At 34.3% G+C, this 11,444-nt stretch overlaps 1 protein-coding gene across 2 annotated transcripts; it reads right to left on the reverse strand.

The window, feature by feature from the left end:
• Window positions 1-558: 558 nt before the first annotated feature.
• LOC115987915 (flowering locus K homology domain-like) lies at window positions 559-10,352 on the reverse strand. Of its 2 annotated transcripts, none has more exons than XM_031111527.1 (7): window positions 10,250-10,352; window positions 9,331-9,620; window positions 6,578-6,827; window positions 5,994-6,142; window positions 4,248-4,505; window positions 2,806-3,000; window positions 559-885 (listed from the first exon to the last, which is right to left on the reverse strand). In XM_031111527.1, the coding sequence occupies exons 2-7, from the start codon at window positions 9,607-9,609 to the stop codon at window positions 700-702; spliced, it is 1,317 nt and encodes a 438-aa protein (XP_030967387.1). In that variant the 5' UTR covers window positions 9,610-9,620; window positions 10,250-10,352; the 3' UTR covers window positions 559-699. The 2 variants fall into 2 exon arrangements, with proteins under 2 accessions (XP_030967387.1, XP_030967386.1); XM_031111526.1 differs by having other exon boundaries at window positions 4,248-4,511.
• Between the last annotated feature and the right edge of the window lie 1,092 nt (window positions 10,353-11,444).

The raw sequence follows: 11,444 nt of genomic DNA on the forward strand, positions 1-11,444 counted from the left end.
AGAGAGTCAAGGAGAAAAGAGTAACAGACCTAACGGTGTTTAGGGATCAAGTTTATCAATTTTGAAACTTTTAGACTTTTTTTGCATTAGTTCAAACCTTAAGGGTAGTTTATGAAATTTATCCTAAAAGTAGATAGACAGTATTGCAAAATATACGGGAATTGAAGAAAAAACTTACAAGAATGTTTGGCCAGCACGAACATTGTGATCAAAGGGTCATTCACAGATTCACACTAAGAATATATGAAATATACCAGATCATCAACCAGAATAATGCCGAATTTCCTGATGCCCACATATACAAGTAGCTCAGAAAGAATAAATATTCCAAGTTATTTTGAATTCTTCCAACCGCCCTCCCCACCCCCCAACAAAAAAAAAAATAAAAAAAACCCACAAAGGAAAAAACACAAGCATTATTACTCCACCGTTGAATGTGTTGAACTGTCCTAAACAGCCTATAAAATTCAGTGCTAGCAGCAATAGACCAGTAAGAAAAAGACCAAAGTAGCAATAAGGATGAGGGAAAGAGAGCGAAGCTAAAAAGCACATTGCCACTTTTAACAAAATATATTTACAAGAATGAACAATAAAATGTCACCAAATTCAGAACATCAACATATCAAATTATCTGGTATCATCCAGTTGATACGGCACAGAACAATGTTTGCAAAATACCTACAGAATTATATCAGCATCTCAATAACCGTAATCATTGCCATACACTGAACCATAGTCTGGGGCAGGTGCATGGCCTGTGTGTCCAGCAGTGGTGGGCTTTGAAGTTGCATAGGAAGGACCATAAGATGGAAAAGCATTATATCCCTGACAGATGGATCCCCCAGCTGGGTTCTGTGTAGAGCTTGCAGCTTCAGCCATGAAATTCTGCATCATGCAAATAGGAAGAAGAGGTTATTAGATAAAGAAAAGGCGCTGCAGTGGTGAAGGCAAAAAAAGAAAGAAAGAAAGAAATAACTGAGTAATTCTACCTCAGTATTACATGGTTGTGTGGTTGTTAAAATGCATGCTTAGCCTTGCTTAAAGCTTAAAGGTTTAAGTGCTGCACTTGATTGAAGCAAAAGCTTGTTTAATGAAGCTTTTCTGGTGCTTTTTAAAAATGTGTGCCTAGGCTTGCTTAAAGCTAAAAGGTCAAAGGTCTAAGCGCTACACTTGATTGAAACGAAGCTGGATTAATGAAGCGCATCATAGGCGCGCTTCTCCAGCACTTTTTTTTAAAAAAGAATAAAGCACAAATAAATGCACTTTTCTTTTACTTTTTAGCAATAAAAAGAAGGGACTAAAATAAACCTCCCAAAAAATCAGCAGCTTATTTGTTGTTATTATTATTATTATTATTATTTCCATCAGACCAAACTTCGATTTGTGTGTATCAATTCCAGCAACGCCAACCCATGAACCAAAACCTCTTTGTGCCACCCAACCACCAAACCCCAAACCAAAATCAACCATACCTTGCAACCTCCAGTCATAACCCAAAAGAAAAAAAGAGAAATTTTCAAGTTGAACCCACCCATTTCAACCATTAACCCTAATAACGGCTACCTATTTGGTTTAGAAAAGTTGTTTATTACTTTTTCTTTGTTATCAGTAATCTTAGCCTTTCTTGGAACAAGTTATTTAGAAGTCCTAATCCTTCTAGGAAAGGATATAGCAATAGCCTATATAAAGGCTTTATTGTAGTAAAATTCATAGCAAGATAGAGTTTACTAAAAAAATTCAGCAGCTTATTTTAAGCTTTGAATGCATAATTGCATTCTCCTACCCTTTCTTATTTTTTTGGTTGAGAAAACTGCCTTCTCCTACCTAAGTGTGAATAATTAGGAAAACCTAGGTGTGATTACCACTTTATCTTTCTTTATTTCTCATCAAACATATTCAAGATCTAATCTTTTCATACTTAAACCCTTGAACATCAACCCTTATTCAAGAACCCATCAAGATATCACCAAGAAACCTAATTTAGTGCTGAATTCCTAAAGATCCCACAACAAAAGTGCCTATTGTCCTGCATCATCCCCTTGCTTTTGCATCATCAAATCCATCAAAGCACTAGGTCTGACCAACTGTTTGCTGGAGATCTCAAGTTTTGGGAAAGCCAACTCACAACAGTAGGCTAATCTCAGCTCCTCTGTTGTCCTGCCTCTAGTTTCCAAGCCTCGCACCATTGATAAAAGCTTGCTAGAACACAAGGCTAGGGTGTGCTTATTGTGACCGTTAGCCAAGCTGCACTACTGCAACCCAACCAAGGCTAGGGTGTGCTGAGGAGGCTTTCTTAATGCCACTTACAATTTTTGTTTACTGTAATTAAGTGACACATAAGCATTTTGTTACCAATGCCAATAATTTCGGCCTGCCTGTTATGTAACGACAAAATGAAACCACCCCTGAAATTAAACCTAAATTTTTTTACTTTCTTATATTTTCAAGAAAAAAAAAGTACAACAGAACTATCACTATAACAAACAGAGTTTCAACATATGACTGTTACATAATTTTTAGAAAATTACATCAATTCATACCCTACATATTAAAAGTCCAAATTACAGGGAAACAAATCAAACACAGATCTGAAATACAGAAACAAATACACTACAGCTTTGATGCCATTATCAAATCCAATGACTCGTTTAATTTCAAAAGTACAATATAAACATAAGAAATACAAACTAAAAATAAGATTGCAAAACAAGGGAACACAAAAAAAAAAAAGCAAATCAAACTGGAGGTAACAAGAGAATAAAGGCAAATATTGCACACATGGAAATCACAGGAATTGTAGAATACCTGTATTAACTGTTGAGCTGTTTGTACTTGTGAAGCAGATCCATTTATTTCAACAGTCATCTCCTCAGGCATACCCCTTGTTTCCTGTATTGCAATAGTCGCCCCACTGGCACGACGTATGTAGCTTATATTAGAACCAGATATCCCAATTACAGCATCTGTATATAATAGAGGAACTTGCATGTGGTGCGTAACCTACAAAGAAAAATGTAAACAGCATATATCAGAAATAATTTTGTAACAGAATAAGCCTAGCCCTCAACAAGGTCTGACATTCTCTCATTCTCTTTGTTTTTTCTTTCTGGGTTTTCAAGACAATAATATGCGAATGAAAAAAGAGCAGTTGCTACTTGCACAATTTACTGTGATTCATATTATTGGGAAAATACCCTCACGCGGAACGCCTTCCTAAACAATTTTAACATTATATTCAACTGCCACTTAGCAGACTGAAATAACTGACATCATAATTCATAATAAAATATTCATTTCACAGCAGCAGTTTCCTCAGTGAAAGGAAAGTGCAAACAATATTCCGGCACAATGAAGCTTCAAACAACCCTCTAGCATCAACATCAGTGGCCCAGTCCCTGATTCAAGAGTGTTGAAGCCTCAAAGGACACCAGGTCCAGTTTGTAGAAGAAAAGCATTATTTTTTTATGTAAGAATAACTGGAATTTTAGTTTCCATTTTTCTTTTAAATCAGAAAGATTCGGAAAAATTAAGATCAAATAGAAAAACCAAATCTAATTTAATCAAAATTTGTTTAGTGTTAAAATTATTAAGTCTTTTATTATTATTATTATTATTATACCAAGAATGTCTCCATTGAAAACACCAAGAGATGCCAACTAGTTAAGTTACAAGGCTCTTTTCTTATAGAAGAAAAGCATGTCAAAAAATATTTACTCTTCCAACATTTGAAGTTATAAATGCTACCCACAATTTTATTTTTCAACTAAACCTATTATCAAGAGTGGCACAATGAGTTTCTCAAAAAAAAAAAAAAAAGAGAGTGGCACAATGAAGCTTTAAACAATTCCTTTTTTTTTAATGAATAATAAAGTTTTATTGAGGAAAACTCAATATACAAGAGAGCTACTAAGAGAAAACAGTCAAGGTATAGTACAACTATCAATGAAAGTGAACAAAGAGGAAGAAGATAAGGTGGACAACACAGTCATCCACTCATACAAAGTACACAAGAATAAAGCTTCAAACAATTCTAGCCCTCTACCATCAACATCAGATCTTATTATGAAACATTTGTGGATTTTAATTAGAGAGAAATACTTTGAAATTAATAAAGTATAACACAGGACTTAATTGATTAAAGTCCTACAGAAAGAAAATCTTAGTTTCCATAAGTTTACTGCAACCCCATTAGAGAGTTACCCTCATATCTTACTAACACAGTCAAGATCAAAGCAAGAAGAAAGCACCTTGGTGGCCACTAGCTGTTGTGGCTGGACACTGGATAAATGAATCCCCATAGAAGCATCCCTTCCGTACATAGGACCCTGCCAATGCTGATTATCCAGAGGTGGAGCAGGCAAATAATTGTCATATTGATGTGGAGGCTGCACATATTGAGGATTAGGTGCAAAATCAGGTCCGGCACCAGCATTAATTGGAAAACCTTGAGGAGGGCCCCAGGACTGGTGTGGGGGAATGTTCTGGTTTGCTTGAAATTTTGGCATCTGCATCTAACCAATAAAAACAACTATACAAGTTATATTTTATCCAATATGAATACGACAAATAATAAACCACCTCATCTAAACAAACAATTGACAAATTTGAACTATCCTAGACTCAATATGAATTTAAACTGGGTCAAAAAAAAATTTTGAAGTTCATTTAAACTCAAAAAAGTTCAAATACTCTTGGTTTATTCATACGCAACAACAAGGCCTTAGTCCCAAATTGCTTGGGGTCAGCTATGATCCTCAACAAGATTGCAAGGTTGATCACATGTATTCTTTTCATCCATTTTAATCCATATAAAGTCATAGTCTTTCTTACTTTCTTAATTTACATGTCCTTTTTAACTACTACTAATGTGATATTTGGTCTTCCTTTTTTCGTTCCCTCAATTTGAATCAACTCACTTTTTTTTACCAATGAATTAATTGCTCTCCTTTGCACATGACCAAACTATCTTAAGTGACTTTCCTTAGTCTTTTCAACAATAGGAGATTACCCCTATCTTTGAGCAAATTTTCTCATTTCAAATCCTAACTTTCCGTGTATTTCCACTTATCTATCTTAACACTCATTTCAACTACACTCATTTTCTGAATATGTTACTTATTAACAACCCATGTTTGTTACCATAGAGCATAGCTAGTCTTATAGCAATCTCATAAATTTTCCCCTTTAACTTAATAGGTATTCTAGGATCACACAATATTCTAGATGCGCTCTTCCACTTCATCCATCCTGCTCTTCTCCTATGATTCGCATCATTTTTGATCTCTCAATCTTTATGAATTATTGATCAAAGAAATTGAAAGCTCTCTCTCTTTTGTATCTCTTGACATCGAGTCTTACTGCCCCTTTATATTATTTTAATTTTTTACTTTTACTAAACCTACATTCCATGTACTCAATTTTAGTCCTACTTAATAAAAAACCTTTAAGTTTTAATAACCCCCCTAATTTCTAACTTGGCATTGACTCCACTTCTAGTTTCATCCACTAAAACTATATCATATGTGAAAAGCAAACACCAAAAGATTTCCTCTTGAATCACTTTAGCGAGCTCATGCATCCCTAGAGCAAAGAGATACTCCCGGTTTATTCATATAGATCCATAAAGTTCATTTTGGCCCCAAACCATTTTCAGTAAAGCATTACATGCTTATATATAAAAAGATAATTCAAAAACATTTCAAACAGGAAATTCAACTAAGGCTTCACTTTTCCCTACGTTGTATGTCTTTCAAATTTAAGAAAATAGGGTGGATGTTTTGAGCATCTAACATTCTAGATCCCCAGGGAAGTAGGGAACTACACCCTTTTAGTATTTGTGTCATCTAAGCCAAACTAATCCAAACCGATGTTACCCTTACCTGGAATGGCGAACCACAGCAAGTGAGCCAGTCAACCAGTATATAAACAACAGTGCATGGAAATAGAAATCACGATGATTACCAATCCCAAATAATACAAACAAACAAACTTACTTGCATTTCAAATACTCCGATAATACTGCGGTCAACCAGGAATTTTCGGAGATGATTTAAAATCAGTTCAACTGCTTTGTGCACACCAGCAGGTTCCCCATGTACCTCAACAATACTATCATCTTTCAACACAAACTCTGGTAGGTGTTCTGCAGTAAATTACTACAATATTCAGAATATTAAAGCAGCCTTTCTGTGAAGATTTCACATTCGAAAACAGTAAACAATGTAATAATTTTTAAAAAAAATAAATAGTTCTTTATATGTTAGGCCATGCAGAAAACTAAGAAAACAAATACAAGGCTCAACTCACAAAAAAAAAAAAAAATTGACTACGTTATCTGGTATGTGATAGGCATAAGGAGAATATGGCAAAAGAGCATGTGGAAAACAGTACTCAAAGTCAACACAAAGGGTCACAGTGCTTGAATAGAAGTGACAAGATGTATAAAATGAAAGTAAAACCTTGCGAGGGGGGGGGGGGGGGGAAGAGTGAGGAAAAAGAAATAATATTTCAAAATCTTCAAAGAGGAAAAAAATAATAATCTAACATTTTTATATGGAAAATAATATTTTTCAAGAACCTGCACTGAGAACCCGAATAGTACAATTTGAAGCATCTTGAATGGACTTTATAGTTGAACCCTGCTTCCCAATCAGACTTCCTGCCTGAGTATCTGCCACTAGAACCCTTGTGATAATTGTGCCCACTGCACCAGATGTAGCGTGAGCAGAGTTGGTGTCTACATCGATGATTTGTTTATGAACTCTCAATAAAGCATCCATGGCAGGAGAAAGAGGAAGATTTAGCTCTTCCTTAGCAGAAACCATCACCTTAGAAAAAGGCCAGAGAAACAAACAGTGAAATTAGCAACATCATCAGACCATGATTCATTTCATAAAACTATCCAGTGGCAGAATCCAAAATCAATTCATGCATGACAGATAAGAAAAAGTCCCAAAAATTATTCCACCTTTAGTGGACCTTCTAATCCTTTCAAACACACAATTAGCTTCTTACAATAACACAATTAATCATCGGTATTATAGCATTTGGAAAGAAGTGTTCAATTCCATTCATGATTCATCTATTCATCCAAACAATTCATATCAATCTTAAAAAACATCTTTCAATATTTCTATGAACAAATTTTCAGTCCTAAAAATTTGAAACTGTTACTAAGAAGGCACACATCCAAGGGTCCTAAGAATACAATTTTATGGTAGTCCATTGGGGACAATAAAAATGATTTTAACTAAAACATAACAATTACTAAAAACCATGCCAATGGTGTCTCCCAACCCAATGGTTTCTTTTCCTAGCAAGAAACCAACTTCATTATCAATTTCAAGGTTTTTGAAGTGGTGGTGGGAGAACAAGCCCCAAACACCATTGAGTGATGTATACATATTAAAATATGATAAGAATACGAGATTTGAGTAAAAGCATTTTAAGATTAAGTCACACATCTCTGTACACATTCTTCTATACATGTTATATTTTGGTTAAACTTATAATTTTCAAGTGACAGTCTTTAGTCTATTCAGGAATTAATTATTTTTTATGCCACTCCAGTAGCAGAATTGTTCAAGAGATATTTCATATTTCTATACTTTAGTAAAGGTTTTAACAACCTATACTTCCATGCTTCAATGTACTTTGTGCTTATTAAAGTGTGAAAAAATTGAGAAGCTTGTTAGTAATACTGCATCATACTGATGACAATTTAAGATTTTCCTAGTACAAAGTTTAACAATGTCCGGCAAGACACCAGTCGACCAAGTTCTGTAGTTACCAGATACAGAGAATGCTTCTCGATACCAAACTCCGCACAACATATTCCAGATTGTTAAGTCAAAAGGAACTTTTCAGCACTTGTAATGCTCAGAACAGATCCCTGCAACCTTGATCTTTGGTTCTTCTAGTTTGAAGCCACTTTGGTAATTGATTTGTTGCCTTAAATTTGCAAAGAACCTGCACACATTCATTTTGGTTATTGTGACAAAAGACACTTTTACTTTGGTTCCATACTTAGCCTCTGTTAATTTAATTTCACCTTCCAACTTACTTCATCTTCATCTTATTGTCTTTTATTGTTAACAACTATTTAGTAACCCAACGGTCCCAATTTATCACTTTCTTAGCAGCTTTTTTAAATACTGGAGTGAACATATTTTATTATAACCAAAGCTGTATATCTGTTGTTAATTATTTGCTGGAATTTAGGCTAGCAAGATAGTTAGTCCATTTTTTGACCTTGATTGTAGGCAATTCCCTAAGCAATAATGGATTCCTGCTAGTTCATACAGTTCTACATTCGGAGGAATAACAGAAACAAAAACAATAGAAATATACAGAGAAACAAGAATTGAAGGGTATGACAAGTTAACATTTAATAGCAGTGATATTTCCAAAAAAAATAAGCTCCATGCATCTACCTTTATGCAATTCCAACAACAGGGAAAAAAATCTAGAAGTAGATTATAGAAAATGCCTTACAGCAATTGATTGCAAGAAAACAAGCAAAATCAAGACAATAAGAATTTGATGGTACATTATTGTACAAATCTAATAAGTTGACCAGAAAAGGATTGCTATAAGACTAGCTATGGTGGTACAAAACGTTTAGACTGTTAAAGCAACATGCTTATCGAAAAAAAAATAAATAAATAAGCAACATGATCATAAAATGAGCATAGCCCAAACGAAAATATTAAGATGGTATGAGGAATAACAACAGGAAAGATAAGAGAATGAAGTTATCCTTTCAAAGGTAGGAGTAACTCTTATTGAAGGAGGTCTAAAAATAAAACGGAAGAGTTCCTTATGATGGTTCAATTGTACGCAATGCAAACTGATTGATACATACTGAAAAAGAGTGATTTATTCAAGTTGATGGAGTAAAAAGAAACAACATGGGCAGAAGTAGTAAAGAAAGATATGTTGAACAAGGAGGCGAGAGCAAGCACAATTTTAGATAAGATAAATGACAAAAAAGAAGATGTGTGATGTGACTAATCCCAATTAGAATGAGAAACCATAGCCAACCCCAATTTAATTAGGATTAAGGCTTATGTAAGTCGAGAACTGCACAAATTCATACCATAAGAAACATGAGAACAAGAGTACTTTTGACAAAAACCATAACTCATTCACATATAAAAACCAGGATAAATATTCAGTACAACCATCAGATAGTCAAGCATCTAGTAAGAACATAAATTGATTGATAATTTAAGTTTAACAACCACTGAGGTAGACAGGAAAACTACCTCAATATGCCCAGAACATAAATACAAACCCCAATAAAAACGACACTATAGAAAAGCAACTTACTGCTCTTTCTGATGTCCCAGGAGGACCATCAAGAATTTTAACCCGAGCCTTTGTCTCCTCAGTGATTTTCTTAATGAATTCTCCCTTGCGACCAATAATACCACCAACCTTTTGCACAGGAACTAACATCCTGAACACATTCTCTCCAGGCCACCCAGGCCACTTTTTTTCTTCACCTCCTTTTAAATCAAAATTATTGTCAAGTCCTTGTTTCTGTGGAGGATGAGAGCTTTCAGGCATATCACCTGTCTCATGCCCATTTAAATCTTCGCTACCCATTTAAGTGTTTTCTGTGAAAAATCAACCAATGCAAACTGATTAATATGTATATCTATCAATAAACACATTACAGAATGATCTCAATGTATGTATCAGACTATTTACACTCCTACGTACATTTTCCTCAAGCAAGTAAATGAAACATTAATGCAGGAAACCCGAGTAGGAATAATTTTCACCCAAAATGCCCAATTAATATCAAAGAATTTTACATTACCACAATTGCCAAGCTAAAAAATACTGGCAGTCTGAGACTTTTAATGAAGAAGTTTATTTTTCTATATTAACAATGCAAATATATGTTTTGCAATTTCGTATACAAAAATTAACATGGACTCGGATCTTCTTCTTTTAAATAGAACCAAATCAACAGAACATCAAAAAGTCTCAATTACACATTCTATTCATTTATACTCTAGGCCACCAAACGGATCCTAAGTATCATATGTCAATCAAAAATGCAAATAAAGTAAATAAAAACCCTGGAGAGCCGAATGTATATGTATATCTATGAAACCCTAAAGAGAAAACAAATTGTAAAGGATAAAAGGAAGAGAATGAAAAGCGTAGAATATACATATACATATATATATATGAATAGAGTATACAGTGAGTGAGTTTGAGATTGCATTTTACTTACAGAGAAACTTGGGTTGTACACTACAGAGTCAAAATCTTTGGCAGAGAAAAAATGGGCGGGACAGGAAATTGCAAGTGCAAGCCAGTGCAAGTAGTATATGGCAAAGTGAGGTTTTGTATTTAGTCCTTTCACTTTTGCTATATTATGGAACTTGCCTCAATCTTTTCTTATTTTATTGGAAACCCGCTTTCTAACAAAAAGCTTCTTCTTCTTTTTTTTCTTTTTTCTTTTTTTTCTAAATTTAATTTTGGACACTAATCAAGTGATATATTGTTTTTATAAATATAAAAAACCTAAGTTAAAGAAAACATTTGGCATAAATTAAGAAGTTTGAAGTTTAACACAAAAACTCCAATGGTAGTTGACATACGTTGGGTTGGGTAGAGGATTCTAAACTTGGTGTACTCAAAATGTAGCACCGGCTATCAAAAATGCAAAGAAGATGACATGTTAGGCAAATGTTCAATTGCATCATCTTCAAGCTCTGCAGGCTCAATCACCACAAATTGAATTGGGCACACCATCTCTCTCTCTCTCTCTCTCTCTCTCTCATATTTTTTACTTCTTTTAATCTGTGGTTCATATTTTAACTTTTCAATTATTTTATTTGTGGTTTAGAGGTTAGAAATACGGGAATGTGAATGTGTTATTGAGATTACTATTGTTTTAGACCAACATAATCCAAATAGTTAGTTGAAAGAATTTCACATTATTAGCAAACACTTATTTTTTATCTTTAAAATTGTGTTTTCAAAACACATGTTTAAAAATCACTATTTTTAAAGAAGCCGCACTTTTCGGAAAAAAAATTAAAAAAAAAAAAAATCTTTAGGGGGTGTTTGGTATACCATTTCAAACAACAATTTTCAGTTTTTAAACAACATTATATATATTTTCACACACTTTTTCACCCACACGTGTTTCCACACATGTTTTTAAGTATATATACCAAACACTCCCTTAGCGTGTATATATAATTTGGTTTGTTTTTGTGACGTAGGAGGAAAGGAAGTGTGGGGACGAGTGATCTAAGCAGGAGTATTGGGTCGTGGGCCATACCCGAGGATACTTAGGAACCCAAGGATGGTCATAGGGTTTATTAAGTTTAGGGATCAATGAGCCAAGGATGAGAAAGTATAACAATAAGCTGGTAGTAGTTCTCGAGGAGCCAAGCTTCCTCGGGAAAGCGTTGTGG

The sequence above is a fragment of the Quercus lobata genome, chromosome 4, assembly GCF_001633185.2.
Source record: "Quercus lobata isolate SW786 chromosome 4, ValleyOak3.0 Primary Assembly, whole genome shotgun sequence".
Lineage (NCBI taxonomy): Eukaryota > Viridiplantae > Streptophyta > Magnoliopsida > Fagales > Fagaceae > Quercus > Quercus lobata.